General features: G+C 41.8%; 1 protein-coding gene across 6 annotated transcripts in view; it reads left to right on the top strand.

Annotated features, from left to right (window-relative positions):
- Window positions 1–16,012, top strand: part of ARHGAP32 (Rho GTPase activating protein 32) — a 341,478-nt gene that overhangs the window by 228,987 nt on the left and 96,479 nt on the right. For all 6 annotated transcript variants that reach the window (XM_075073474.1, XM_032802390.2, XM_075073473.1 and 3 more), the window contains 4 exons: window positions 4,385–4,522; window positions 7,215–7,307; window positions 9,051–9,173; window positions 11,175–11,252. In XM_075073474.1, the coding sequence (XP_074929575.1) occupies window positions 4,385–4,522; window positions 7,215–7,307; window positions 9,051–9,173; window positions 11,175–11,252 (432 nt within the window). The remainder of the gene's footprint in view (window positions 1–4,384; window positions 4,523–7,214; window positions 7,308–9,050; window positions 9,174–11,174; window positions 11,253–16,012) is intronic.

The following is a 16,012-nucleotide window of genomic DNA, read 5'->3' as shown; positions in this document are numbered from 1 at the left end:
AGTTCAGTAATCTATAATCATGTTTAGCATGACATTTCTTCTCACTGAGTTAAAGTGTGAGAAATAAGCTTCATGCAATGCCCTGAAATTTTACCCTGCCCTCAGCGCAGAGTGTATTATAAATCTCACACAGCAGTGAGTGGGGAAGGGCGAGGTTGCGATTTCTGAACAGACATGACTCCTTGGAAAAGAAGAGTCCCTGGATTCGCAGACACAGGCCCTGATCCAGGAAAATACTTAAGCACATGCCTACGTCCCCTTAACTTCAGTAGGACTCAAGCGTGTGTTTAAAGTTAACCATATGCTTAAATGTTCTGACCAAAGAAGCTTTTCTGAATCTGGGTCAGCCAGAAATCAAAGTGAAAAATGAGAAACAAAGAAAAGCAGACAATGGGGAAACTTGCAGGTGAGTAGGAATTGACATCAAGGAGCAATTTAGGGAGACCAGCTACAATGAACAGATGTCACTCTTACTTTTCAATGTGTATTTTCAGCACATTGCTTAGCTTTGCTATAAAACCAGCCCTGGCAAACATGAAGTCGGCACCGTCAGGCTATATTCATAGTTCTTTTCTGTTTCTCGTTTCTATGGTTTCAATAAATTGCTGAATAAAACAATTTACTTCTGCACACCCTTCTGGCACTCTGGAAGCAAAGTGGAATAAAACATACAACTTCTTTTGTTGTTGTCAGTATCAGAAGAGTGTGATGCTATTTTTGATATGATTAATGTATCACTGGTTCACTATTGTCCTGTAACTCTAGAAGTCTGTCTGGGAGCTTAAGTCAAATACCTTACTACTTGCTTTATCCTGGGAAAATGGTCCAGGAAGCTGATTTAATTTGTATTGACCACCCACTGGAGATGTGATCAGACGTGGTAATGGCACACAGCCTCCCTAAATGGTGTTCAGTTCCTTGCTAGCCAGCTGCAAAGATTTCCTGCCTGTGAAATTAAACTGCATCCTGAAGAAACATGCCTCTGTACTTTTTTTTCTTAAACATTAACTATTTAGGTCTCAGTCCTGCAAAGAATTATTCATTGGAGCTACTCATATATGTAATATTAACGTGTAAGTTTTTGCAAGCTCAAAGCCTTAGAGTTTAAGGATATATTTGCTCTTACTACATTGGAACAGGTTTTTTGAGGCGAAGGTTTGTGAAGCACTACCCTGACAAACCTTTCTGTATTTACACATCCGAGTCACCCTTGTTCTGTCAAAGGGGGGTGCCCATTGTTCTGACGGAGGTTGAGGTTAGAGAGAATCCAGTGAGTGCAGACTCCATCCGTACATTAATCTGTTAAATTTAGTAACTAAGTAGCCTAGTTGCTCTCAGGATGTAGAATCTGTTCCATTAAAAAAAAAAAATGTTCTCTTCATTTGTTGTCTTCCAATTCAGCGCACACTATTGCTCAGTACAGTAGTGTTTGCTGACCCTAGCAATTCCTGTCTTGTAAATTCATGTCTTTTAATTACGACTGAGAGACACTGCATACCTGCAGCAGGCCAGTATTTAAGGATAAGATCTCAGGGAGGCATTGTCATTAATGACAATGATCAAGGGGTGAGGCATGTTGGGATGACTTCTTGTCCTTTGAACAAGTAGCCTTCAGGACTTTATGGGAATGTCCTGTTAAAATGCAGCTGGCAGAAACAAATTACAGCAGTGCAACAATTTCTTGATTTTTTTATTTTATTATTATTTTTTTTAAACAGGGTAACCAGACATTGCTCACTGAGAGTCATGTTGTTAACTTGCTGAGAGATAAAGAGCCACCTCTTTGGGCTTCTGAAATACTGACTGATGCTTATGGTATGAAAGTGGAGTTTTAATATGATATTGATTGTCTGGAGCTTTGAACATCATAAATGATTTAGACAGAAAATAGCTAGTGCTATGGATGAGATTAAGGGTCTGGATTTAAGGCTTCTGTAGAACCTCTCTGTATTAACTGCCATAAAAGTGGTACCTGCACTTCCTTGGCAAATAAAATTTGGATTTAACAGCTAAAAATAGCAAATTATGATACTGAAAAAATTAGGCAAATCCCAGGTTGCAGAGTGGACATTTATCCTCAGTTGGCTCAGTAGCATATGAGAAATCTTAATAATTGTCAGGATAGGATGGACTGTTTTGAGCCAATAAGGTCTCCTGAGGTCAGTTACTTTGGCTGAGATAAAACACAGCCATAAATGTAAAAATGTTTGTCTTATTTGAGAAAGAAACTTTGAAGAGGTGGGCATGATACTAGTAAGTATTCAGTATCTTTTATTGATTTTTCATTTTGTTTTACCCAGCTTAATCTTTAAATAGAGAGCTGCTGGACCTGTGAAGATTGCATATCCTTGCATGCGGTCCTCTGTCTTGGTCTGAGCAAAAGGCTGTTTATATGAAGTTGTCTGTATTCTGCGTTGGCAGCCCCTTTTGTGCTACAGGGGAAGGAAGCCACAGTCTGGAATCTAGATCTCCATGGGCAATCTTTGGCCCATTGGCCGTATTTTGGACACTTAATTCCAGCAGATCTACAAATGTACCTCTTTGATTTAAAAAAATAAATAAGATGACAGGTTCTGATTTTCTTTGGTGGTGGTTGATTCTCAAATCCCATTTCACCCACTGTACCATATATCTTCCCATTGTGTGTATTGACTGTTCTTATGCATCTTTTTCCAGTTTTAATCCTTGGCTCTTTCCCATGGGCGGCTTGCTGGTTCAGGGCTTAGGATACTAGTCTAGGTCTTGGGAGACCTGGGTTCGATTTCCTGCTCTGTCACAAGCTTCCTGTGTGACCTCGGCTAAGTTACTTAACCTCTCTGTGCCTCTATCCCCCTTCTGTGCAATGAGGATAATAGCACTGCACTACCTCATTATATGAAATAAAGCGCTTGGAGATTTGCTGATGAAAAGCACTATATAAGAGCCTGGTGGTGACCTTGAGTAAGTCACTTCTCCTCTGTGATTCTATTCTTCTGGAATTCTTATACTGCCTTCATCACTGTAGTATGTGAGCACTTTCCAGTCATGCATTAAGTGATGGGAATAACATCTGCCATATGTTCGTTGTTTTTTCTCCTCATCTCCTCTGGGGGAGAATTTCGTGCGCAGTGTAGTTTTGTTTTGTAGGGATTTTTTTTAAAAAATATATCCATGCTGCTTTTTGTTTGCATTGGAAAAGGCAGGTCAAAGAAGTGTGCTCTGCACATGGAATGGGACATTGTGGGAGCTGGGTTGGTCCTTAGTTCCTGCTTCAGTTTTCCTGTTTGTAAACTGGAGGTAAGATAACCGTACCTCCCTCAGAAGGATGTTGAGAGGATTAATTATGGTTTATAAAGTGCTTTGAAGCTGCAAACTCCTGTATTAATGCTGCAGTTGTTATTGATTGTAATAGGCCATGAAGCACTTTGAATATGGGACTTGTGTATTAAAGGTTTCACAAAAGTAAATTACACCTTGTTGCTATGGTAGCATTTTACTTCCTTGTCTCTGGATGCAGCAGAATGAAAACTTAACCCTTCGAACTGTAGTTACACAATTTACTGCATGGTTATGAAATGTATTTTGTCAATATTTTAAACTTGGAAAATGATATACTTAGGGGCAGATGTGCAGCTCATGTAAATTATCTTAGCTGCACTGATTTCAACTGAGGCTCTGTCCTGTAAACTCTACCACAAATAGTACAAGCCCCAATCCTGCCATCAGAGCTGTGCTGATTGACTCTTGGGTCTCTGCAGAGCCCCACTGCAGCCACTAAACTCTAACATTTTTGACAGCGTCTTGTAGTTTACATTTTCACTGGCACATAGTCACATCCCCTGAGGGGTGGGCACAGTATGAAAACCTTGTTAGGTAGGCAGAAGGAACAAATGGGTTTTATGTAGGTTTATTAGAGTTAATAAGGCAAATTTAGTCCTGATATAACATTACTCGCCTGATCTACACTAGAAAATTAGGTTGGTTTAACTACGTCAGTCAGGGGAGTGAAAAATCCACACCTTTGACCCGCATACTTAAACTGACCCTAAGACCCCGTGTAGATAGGCTAGGTTGACATAAGAATTCTTCTGTCGACCCAGCTACTGCCTCTCAGAGAGGTGGATTACCTACACCAATGAGAGAACCCCTCCCATTGGCGTAGATTTTGTGTACGCTGAAGTTGGAGGAAAAATACCAGAGGTGAACTTGTTTCACTCTGTTTTTAAACTGTTCCATGCTAAAGCTTAAAATAAAAATAACTGGGCACCCTTTATTTACACCCACATATTGCATAAGGGAAAGTTGGCAGCAAAGAAAGCAGTGCCTCCCTTTGCTTCTGCTAGGATTGTCATTGTATGCTCCTGATCAAAGTGGTCTGATGTGGTGCTTTTCTCTCTCTATGCAGGGCAAGAGCTGGATTGTGAAGCGGAGTTATGAAGATTTCAGAGTACTCGATAAACATCTCCACCTATGTATCTATGATCGACGTTTCTCTCAGCTCTCAGAGCTACCCCGCTCCGATGCCCTGAAGGACAGTCCAGAGGTAAAATGTGAACCCTGTTAGCAGATTAAGCTCTGATCAGACTCAGAACTACTACAAATGAACAGAGGATGGTTTGGGTTTTCTTCACAGCTTTTAAAAAGCAGAAGTTTTTGGATTCTGAATTAGATTTTGGGAGTTGATTAGAAAAGTAATTGGAACAGCACATTCCTCCTCACCTTAGCAAAGGAAAGTGCTTTGCAAATTAGTATAAATTACTGCACTGCTAAATGCAGAATGGTTATGGAGAATGCAAAGAAAGGAAAACATCTTTTAATCTATTCTGGATTGTCAATTACTTAGATCAGAATTTTACTGTATCTTTGGAAATATTTTCAATTACATGGATATTTGCTGACTTCAAAAGTGATGATTTCTAGGAATATTGAGTGGTTAAAGGACTGTAATGTTTTAAAGGAGGAAATAGTATTTGGGATAGTAAATTTATATCTATAAACCACAAATTGCTTTGGGTTTTATAAAAATAAAATATATGTGCTAGTTACCTATAAAAACTCCTTGGAACTGACATCTGGTTGGTTAGATTACTTTTACCCTGGCCTTTTGTGAAAGCGGATAGTATTCCTCTTCAGATTTCCAACCTCGTACTCGGTCTTTGTTTATCATTTCAAGTGTTTATTTGTGTCCAAAATCATCTGCTTGGAGGAAGCAAGTGCATCACTTTGGAAGATTGGGAGAGAAAAATAATATGTGTAGTTTGCAGGAGGTTATTTGAATCAAACAAAAGCATAACCAAACATCTCTGTTAAACCTCAGTGTCTGTGTGAAGAGCATGCATTACAGTGGTGGACAATGCCTACTGCTTCATTTCAGAGGTCACTTTCCCTTAGGCCTGATGGCTGCAAGCACATGTCCCATTGCGAAGGCATGAGTGCAGAAAAATCCTGACTATCAGAGTCAAGATGCCAGTATTGCCTACCCTTAAGCCCTGTGACTGAAAAAGGGGGGAAATAAGAAAACACAAAGCCATTTCAGGCATACGAAGCAAAGTCTATTCTATCTGTAAATCTGGATCTATACTCCTTTAAAACCAAATGGGAAGAGGGTGGAGAAAGGGGGGACAATGGGTGAAATCATTGCTCCATTGGAGTCACTGGTGAGGTTTTGACACTGCATTCAGCGAGTCTAGGATTTCACCCAATATCTCATCAGGGAACCTACACTGGTTGGTTGGTTTTGTATTGGATGCAAGATATTGCTGAAGACAGCGTAAAAATAATAATCTCCTCCATGTGACATGGGAATGGAGCAATTAAACAATAAGTAAGTAGAATAACATGCTCCAAGGTTAATTTTGTGGCATTCTCATCCTGTAGGCACTGGTTCCACTGGCCTTTCAAGACTCATCATTTTTTGCATCAGTTGCTGGCAGTGGAATTTGTACATTTTTTAAAGTAATTCCTAGCATTGAGAGGTTAATGTAGGCATTGGAGAGAGGAGGTGGGAATTACCCTCTGCCTGTTGCAAGCTTGCCTCATGTAAAATATTGTGGAAATTACTGTAAAAAGGGCTCAGAAACCACATATTTAAAGACCAGTCTATAAAAATACTCTTGGTAGCAATTTGGAGTCAGTAAGAGCCTGGCCTGAGGAAGGATTTGAGGATCTACTATTTGTGATTAATAGTCCTGCAAAATGCTCCATACAGGTTAGACCCCTGCTCCCACATAGAGCCCTTTTGACTTCATTGGGGCTCCATGCAGATTTAGAAGGGTCCATTGGGTGCAGCTAGCAGGACCCAGGACTGTTATCTGACAGCGTGGGGATACAGAGCCAAATTGTTGTCCCATTGACACTAATGGAGTGTTGACATTAGTTTCAGTGGGATCAAGGTTTTGAGATTTGTGTTTGGATCACTGTCTTTCCAACACACCTATTGTAGGTTTCATAGCATGAGGTTGGATACAAAGTATCTATGTTCACAAGAGATGCTGTGACATCTGACATACTGCCACACCTCAGAATGTGGTTTTGCAGATGTCTGATGTCTCTCATTCTTTCTGATTTATTTTTATTTCAAATTAAACAGCTAAAACAGATGTTTTATGCCAACAGTGTTTAATTTGGTCTTGGAGACTCCAGGCCGTCATGGAACTTCTTAATAGTATCTCCATAGATTAGATAGATAGAAAGTGATCCAACTAGCTCTTCTTTGGTGAAAGTCATTTTACATCGGCGTAAGGGACAGTCCTAAGGATGTTTTTGAAGCTCTCGTTTATTGTTTGAAAAATGAATGTTTCACCACTCTGGCTTGCCACGTTCCAAAGCACTTTACATCTGTGGGGAAATGGCAGCCTCTGTTTTGTTTTACTCAATGGTTCTCAGATGTGTTGGATTGTCATAATTGAAATAATCTGTTTGGATGTGAAATGCATAGCAAACAGAGGACTTCAGGGCTTAAAATATTTTGGCGTTGGCAATTAGCCTTCACTGAGAAACCTTTCTCATCTTACATATATAGAAATGTGTCATTCCTGGAACAATATTTGCACTGATTTCTCTCCTTCTCCAAACCTTAGAATCCTATTGTATTAGGAACTAAATCAGTATCAGGGCAAACTGCCCATTTCTCCCTCACCAGTTAATTTGCAAACAACTATGCCAGCTTGGAGAAAGGGGCTCCACTTTTGTATATCAGCAGAATAATTATACTTGTTCTTTCTTTTCCTCTGCAGCTTGTCACCCAGATGCTGATGGCTTACCTGTCACGGCTCTCAGCCATCGCGGGCAACAAGATCAACTGTGGGCCTGCCCTCACATGGATGGAGGTAGGGTGCAGTGCACAGCATTGCTTTTCATGTCCACCTCCTGCCTCTTGCGTAGTCTCCACAGCCTGCCTCTTGCATAGTCCTTATGCCTGTGCAAAGTGAGTGGAGAGAAACTGTGTAGTCCAACTTTGTGGAATCACATCCCGGTAACATTTTACACCCACTTTGCACAAGTGGCAAGGACTACACAGGGCAGGGGAGAATCAGACCCCAATATTAAGGATTAGGGATTTTTTTCTCCTATTTGGATTTTGTCAGCTGAAAGACATGACAGTCTTACATTGTTTGATTACAAAGTAATAGAAGGTAGCAACTCAGATGATACAGTGATAGGGTCAATGTGCTACCTAGATAAGACAAGTTCAGCAGTGGACTGAGACTCCAGGTCATAGGCTGCACTAGATGCACACACCTCTTCCTGCACTCATTTCAGTGGGTATGTATTGCTCTTTAAAAGGTGCGGATGTTGATACCTACTTTGCTATTTTTGGCTCTATATTTTTTGAAGACAGCTGCATCGAAACAGCCAATATTATCTACTCTGCCTTGCCATCTCTGCTGTTAAATGGCTCAACAGAGTTTGCATTGTGTGCTCTCAGAGTCCTGTTTATGTACTATGAATTACAGCTGTAGCACTGCTTTCTCTGTTAATTGTTTTGTGCCACCTCGAGCTCTCATACTTAAACCACCAGCCTTAGTGGGTAGAGGGAGGAGGAAAGAATGGGATTAAGCAATCAAGATGACCTACTCTCTTTTGTCAACAGTCAGGCGGAGTGGGGTGTATATCGATCTTCCCTGGTGACATTACTGTATCACACAGGAAGAACTGTTATTAGATATCACAAATCTTGAGAAATGCACCAGCTAGCATATTCATGTAGCTAAATTTTAAATGTTTGTAATGATTTGGGTGCGTGGATTCTTCAAGGAAAAAAACCCTTTAGGTTAAGATGAGGTGTGGCAGATTTTCAGCACGAAAGGAGAAATGATCAGCGACTTTTAGAGGTGAATGAAACTGGAGAATTTACTGGAAATTAAGGTTACAACTCAGCAATTATGTGCATTAGTGAAAGTGCTCTAATAAAACTTGAGTTCTCCTGAACAACCTTTCCAGATTAACTGAGACTATTACAAAATTGCCTTTCAGATGGCTTTCCAGATGGGGACAATAATCTGAGTTTTAAAAACTGACAGGGAAGTGTAGCAGTGGGGGCGGGGAAACAGCGGAACCATAATTTCTTACTGGAAGTTCAGATATTATAGTATAGAAACTGGCAGAGTAGCAACCTAGATTTTATATTTTCTCTGTAGCTTTGTCATGCTCATTGTCCCTCCTGTCATTAAATTCCCTGCTTGTAAAGCATTTTTGTCATCATTTCGTTATTTGTCCAAGTACTCGAAGAAAACGAATATGATGCCATGACAGAGTGGGGGGAGGCGTACACATTCATTGTCATGTTAGTGTTCTATACAAAAATGCACAAAGACTTCATCCTCAGTGAATGGATGGGAAGGAGTGATGTGACCTTCTGAAACTTAATTTATTAACTGTCCTTCCTCTTCATTTCTATGTATTCTATGCCCTACATTGTCCCTCCATGCTGTTCTCTTCAGGGGGCCCCTAAGCTGTGCTGTCTTTGTGAATCAGCTTGAAATCCCTGCCATGCATGAGCACCAGTCAAATGTATTCACAGAGCCACATGTCCTCAGCTGCCTCACAATCTACCGTGCTCTTTGTTGCAGATTGATAACAAGGGGAATCACCTGCTAGTCCATGAAGAATCATCCATTAACGTGCCTGCCATTGCGGCTGCCCATGTTATTAAGAGATACATTGCTCAGGCAGCAGATGAACTGTCCTTTGAGGTAAATAATTAGAGGAACATACATTCCTCATTGTCAAATGTAGAAGAGGAAATGCATCTGGTACGCTCTGCGTGTGTGTGTGTGTGTGTGTTTGAGAGAGAGAGAGAGGGAGTGAACGCAAAATAAGGGGACAGGGTTTCGAAAGAGCTTGGCATGTTGGGTGTATGTTGGGCTCTGCACCCTTTTGAAAATCCAGCCAGATGTGTCCCAGTGGGGCTGTTGAGTGCTAAGCCTTTCTGAAAATTGAGCCCCAATTGTAGGTGTTGATTGCTTGAACAAATCTCTCTCCATTGTCTCTGCTGCCCATTGAGGTGTGCAAGTATGTGGTGACAGTATGCTTGTATGCACTATTATGATGTTTGGAGCTTTGAGAGCATTGCACACAAATATAAAGGGCAACACAGTCCCTGCTCCCAAGGTGTTTCTCTGATTGCAGCTTTAGTTGTGCTACTTTGCAGGTAATACAGAAATTTAAGGAATGTTAGGGGTTGTATTCAGATTCACTACTCAGCACTCACTACTATAAACAAACAGAAAGATGCATGTTAAATAGATTATATCCCTCTTAAGTTACAGTATATACAGTTTAGGGCATAGACTATTTGGCAGTGTTTCAGTATTAATAAGAGCAGTAAAATGGTTTTCACTAATACGGCACATTCTGTTTATCAGTCTCAAAGCCCTGTACAAGCCAATAATTTAGCTTGGCAACAACTATCGAGGAAGATAAGTTTTTGTTACTAGTCTCATTTTGCAGATGGGAAACTGAGGCACAGCACATTTCCAGCTTGGCCAAATTCACATAGTGAGCAATGTAGAGCTGGGATTAGACTACAGATCTCCAGTCTCCCAGTGTTGTGTTCTGACCCCTAAACCAGGAGACCATGCACCCTTGCGATATTAAAAAGATGTTTATTGTCTAATAAACATTTTAAAGAAACTAATTCCCGAGCCAGCCTTTTTTGTTTGTTTGTTTCTGAATAGTAAAGAAATCTGGCTAGTTTCTGGCTTCTCTAGTTTCTGGGGTGGTAGTGCTGCCTCGTGGATAGAGCAGTGGGTGGGGACTCAGGAGACCCAAATTCTGTTCCCAGCTCTGCCATGAATCTACTGAGTGACCTTGGGCAAGTCACTTCACTGCTCTGTGCTTCAGTTTCTCCACCTGTAAAATAGGAGTAATGATGCTTATCTCTTTGTGAAGCATTTTGAGATCTAGTGATGAAAAACACTATATGGGAGCTACCTTATCATTTATTACAGTGTCCAGTGCAGAATTTACTCAGTGTCAGAAAAAAGTGTCACATGCTGCGGGTCACAAGTCACCCTCCCACCAAACTAGTATAAGCATCTAGAATGAGTTCCGCCAGTGTCATTTGCAGCCATTGAAGCATCAGTGCAAACCATTTCTCTGGTTTTGTATTTATTCATTTCGAGAAGGGGTCTCAAAGGAATGAGGAAAGCTTCAGAAAGTCTCCTCGGCCACCTTGTCCCCGTTGGCCTCTTCCCATCCTGCTGCAGTAACATCACACTGCCGTATGACTTTCTTAGCTTCCTGATTCAGAGGAGATTGTCTTTGTCACGTCAGGAGAACTGAGTGCAGTTCTTGACTTTGGGAGGGTGAGGAGACGGCAGCAGTGAGAGATGTAAACACGTAGAGTACAAGGGGAAAAACGAGTTCAGCTGTGTGAGAACATTTCCCAAGGGATTTCATGCTTCGGGGCTTATTTATCCCAGTGCACACTGCACTGCTTAATCAGAACACGCCTGCACCCATTGGCTACTTTTAAAAACTCCTTATGAATACATTGAAAGGGGGCATCTTGTAGGATTTATAATGCATTAAGTCTTATACTTCAGTGGTAGATTATATGAGGATAGATGCCTCAAGGCAGATAATGGCTTTAGGATTTCATGCAGTTCAGAAGAATGTGCAGTCACTCTAGCAGTGCCCTGTCTGTCTCCAGCTGCATTGGGGGTAGTATTTATGTTGCATTTCTTTTCCAGGTGGGAGACATTGTGTCCGTTATTGACATGCCGCCAAAGGAGCTGACCACATGGTGGAGGGGCAAACATGGATTTCAGGTATGCACCAGGTGTTAGCTTTGAGAGAGCAACATGAATGGATGTTTGAGAATCTAGTCTTTGGTACCTGTAGGATTTACACGGAACTGCCAGTGCTGCTGGTATTGCTAATGCCCATGACTTTTGATAGGGCTACACAGTGTGTGTCCCTATGTTGGCTCCCTGAGTGAGGAAGGTAAGGTGTAAGGTGACTTCCCCACAGTGAGCAGGGGCTGGGAACAGTCCAGCTGGGAATGGAGGGATTGTTCCATAGGAGTAGTGGTGCCACCTGCTCGAAAGGGTCCAAGATAAGGATGGAACCATGACCCCATAGTCTCTCCACACTGTCTGGCAGAGCTGGTCTGTCATTGGTGGGGAGTCTACATTGCACCCTTTCAAAGACCATTGGAACTAGTCTGCCAGCGCCAGGGTGAATCCTGATTGAGTCCTCACATATTGCCTTGTATTTTCCCATCATTTGGACCAATTACATCTGGACTTGGAAAAGCAATGTACAGGATTCAGAGTGATCCAGTGGATAAAGCATGGGGCTGGGAGTTAGGAGACATGGGTCCTTGCCCCAGTTCTGTGTGACAGTGGGCAAGTCACTCAACCAATCTGTGCCCTGATTTCTGTGTCTATAACAGAGGTAATGATTTAATCTTGGCTGCCTTTGTAAAGTTGATGAAACATGCTGCAGAAGTGATGCTTATTGTTTTGTTACTTTGAGGATGAGTTGTTGCGAAGCAAGTGGATGGGGCCAGATGGCTGAATTTTCTGATCTATGTGATGCTGAGAATTGTGTGCGTAGTTACTCTCTTTGTTGACGGTAGAGCCTCTCAGTTTGTAGGAGAGATTTAGGCTGAATTTTCAAACTTCCTGGGAATTAGGCATCCAAACCGTGTTGAAACTGAATGGGAGTTGGGAGACTCTCAGGGTATGTCTACGTGAGAAACACTACAGCTGCAGTGCTGTAGTGTAGATGCTCACTACCGAGATGGAAGGGGTTCTTCCATCACTATCATAAATCCACCTTTCCAAGAGGCACTAGCTAGGTCAATAGAATAATACTTCCACTAACCTAGCACTGTCTATACCAGGGCTTAGGTTGGCTTAACCACATCTCTCAGGGCTGTGAGTTTTTCATACTCCTAAGTGACATCGCTAGGTTGATCTACCATTTAGGTGTAGACCAGGCCTTAGACTCCCTTGAAAATTCCAACCTTACAGCAGAACTCTAGCCCTTGCTTTCCAAACGCTGGCACAACACTCCAGTGTGGACTTGCACAATATGAAATGAAGACTATGGTGTATGAAAAAGGAGAGGCTTCAAAGGGGAAGAGAACTTACTTTCCATCTCTTTGTGCTGCCTTCCTTTGAGTTTCAGCCAGAAAGCTTCATTTTAAACAAGCAAGTCCTCCATCCTGCAATTGTTTCACATTGTAAACTGGCGCAGTTCCCCCTTTGCTCTGAACAGAAGGTGCACACACTGAATAGGGTCAAAACTTACCCACTTCCTGAGGTTTGCATTTATTGTTAACTTAAATAACAACAAAATATAAACACCAGCATAAAATTTCTCCCCCAGCTGGGCAGTTCATTGGGATTTCCCTGAAAGGGCTTTCTAGTTCACACTGTCCCAGAGAGCGACTCTAGTCCAAGCCCTATCATTGGAATGAACAGGACACACCTCATCTAATCTCAGAGAGAATCAGCAAAAGTTCCCATTAGCTGTACACAGAGTTCAAACATCTGACATCAAGCTGACTCAACAGATAAGCACTGCATGCCCATGAAAGGTCCTGGAATCTACCACCTTTTACTTACACACTTACACACACACCAATTACAATTGTGACCAAATGCAAAAAGTATTGGTTATGATTATGTTTGCAGCTGAGGGCTCCTTGCACTCCTATCTCTACCCCACAGCTGCCGAAAATCAGAATAAATCATATGGATTCTTATGAAGCACACAAGTAAAAAGATATACTGCGGAGTAAACCCATGGGAGTGGCTTCATCTGTGTGCACATGCAGTCAGTTCACAGACATGAATGGCGGATGCCAACAGCTGCAGAAATGTAGCATTATAGTTAAGGTTGATAGAATCAGGATTTTTAATTGCACCTTCTGTCCTCAGCATACCCCAGAGCTCTCCACAAAGCAGTGAATTAGACTCTGAAAGTGGAATTATTATGCAGGCAAATGCAGCAGCTGTTACACATGTTCAGTAGCTTGCTCACAACCGTGAAACCGGTTTACTGGGGGATGCAGTTTTCTGTAGAACCAGGCAGGCATTAGTCTAATCTCTTTGCAATGTGCTGATAGAGATCTTTTATTTCCATCAAACACCATCTGAAATAAACAGTCACAAATCCCATAGCTGTACAAAGAAAAGGATATTTCTTTTTAAGTGTAAGACCTATTGATATGAGTGTAGGAAAAAACAGTTGATTGAATTAGCACAGCTTTTTGACACTGCTGCCCACTACAGGGAAAAGAGAGGGGAAAAAATCTTACCCTGCTGTTGATATTGTAGGCCTGGAGGTGTGTTATGATCGGTGAAGAGTATTGTTCTAACATGCTACCAAAGAGTGTAGCAAAGCAAAACTGGCACTTGTAGAAGCTATGTTTAAACCATGCAACATTTCCCATATTTACAGATAAGCAAACACTTTCAGTTTCCCGTTTCAAATTAAAAACTCTGGTGAAAATAATGCTAATCTGTGTCCAAGTCATTTTAATTATGCAAATAAATCAACGGATATCCATTGGCTCTTGCCAGTTCATTATGATTCTGTTCCCTGTAGGGCAATCACACTTTTTCAGAGATGTCTCTCTAATCTTACAAATTGTATGAAATACCTAGTGATTGACTGTTTATTTCAAATTAAGATTTGCAAACTGGGTCTCACTTTAAATCTCTTCTCATTTGTTTTTTTCAGAAATATTTTTAAGCAAATTGCCATTAGCATTGGTGGTAGCTGTCTTTGATCCCAGTGTCAAAAGGATCATAGAATCAGGTTGGAAGGGACCTCAGGAGGTCATCTAGTTCAATCCCCTGCTCAAAGCAGGACCAATCCTCAACTAAATCGTCCCAGCCAGGGCTTTGTCAAGCCTGACCTTAAAAACCTCTAAGGAAGGAGATTCCACCAGCTCCCTAGGTAACCCATTCCAGTGCTTCACCACCCTCCTAGTGAAAAAGTTTTTCCTGATATCCAACCTAGACCTCCCTCACTGCAACTTGAGACCATTGCTTCTTGTTCTGTCATCTGCTACCACTGAGAACAGTCTAGCTCCATCCTCCTTGGAACCCCCTTTAAGGTAGTTGAAAGCAGCTATCAAATCCCCCCCTCATTCTTCCCTTCTGCTGACTAAACAATCACAGTTCCCTCAGTCGCTCCTCATAAGTCATGTGCTCCAGCCCCCTCATCATTTTTGTTGCCCTCCGCTGAACTCTTTCCAATTTTTCCACATGCTGCTTGTAGTGTGGAGCCCAAAACTGGACACAGTACTCCAGATAAGGCCTCACCAGTGTCGACCAGAGGGGAATGATCACATCACTCGATCTGCTGGCAATGTCTCTACTTATACAGCCCAAAATGTTGTTAGCCTTCTTGGCAACAAGAGCATGCTGTCAACTCATATCCAGCTTCTCGTCCACTGTAACCCCTGTATCCTTTTCTGCAGAACTGCTGCCTAGCCATTTGGTCCCTAGTCTGTAGCAATGCATGGGATTCTTCCGTCCTAAGTGCAGGATTCTGCACTTGTCCTTGCTGAAGCTCATCAGATTTCTTTTGGCCCAATCTTCTAATTTGTTTAGATCCCTCTTGACCCTGTCCCTACCCTCCAGCATATCTACCAGTCCTCCCAGTTTAGTGTTGTCTGCAGACTTGCTGAGAGTGCAGTCCACGCCATCCTCCAGATCATTAATGAAAACTTTGAACAAAACTGACCTCAGGATCGACCCCTGGGGCACTCCGCTTGATACCGGCTGCCAACTAGACATCAAGATGTTGATCGCTACCAGTCGAGCCTGATGATCTAGCCAGCTTTCTATTCACCTTATAGTCCATTCATCCGGCCCATACTACTTTAACTTGCTGGCAAGAATACTGTGGCAGATCATATCAAAAGCTTTGCTAAAGTCAAGGAATAACACGTTTACTGCTTTCCCCTCACCCACATGATGGTAGAAGGTGACTAAACTAAGGAGCCAGCCACCTTCAATCTTCTCCTGCAATATACTCGATTGCTTTGATTTTTAAAATATCTAAGCTCATTACATGTTTCAGAGATGGGCAGGTTTTTTGAAGGAGTCTTTACTCTGACTCTAAAGAGTGTGGTTTTCCCTGGCTGATCCTACTGCAGTGAATGCACACTGGATAGGGACTAGACATTGACCTTGTTTCTATAGAGTAGTAAGTAACAAGAACCTAGTCCAGCCCAATGAAACTGCTCATGTATTTAAGTTCAGCATGTGCTTAAATGCTTTATTGGATCACGTCCTGTTGTTTAGCCCCTGGCAGATCAAGTTCTGACCCCTTTCTGGGGTTTTCTTTATTACTGTGGCTGTATGTAAGGTTGCACTCTTGTTTCGTTGTCTCGTATCTGAGATATTGACTGCATAAACATGTTGTCTGTCTTTACTGAACACATCTTGTTTCCCTTACTTGTTCTCTTTCTCTAGGTGATAAGGGTTTTTCTTCTTACAATGTTTTTCCTTGTCCTTCTGCTAGTCATTTGTACCAGGACAAGATGAGAAATCTAAAGTGAATA

Source organism: Chelonoidis abingdonii, chromosome 18 (genome assembly GCF_003597395.2).
Source record: "Chelonoidis abingdonii isolate Lonesome George chromosome 18, CheloAbing_2.0, whole genome shotgun sequence".
Lineage (NCBI taxonomy): Eukaryota > Metazoa > Chordata > Testudines > Testudinidae > Chelonoidis > Chelonoidis abingdonii.
The sequence above is the reverse complement of the archived record's forward strand: the minus strand, read 5'-3'. Positions and strand labels throughout refer to the sequence as shown.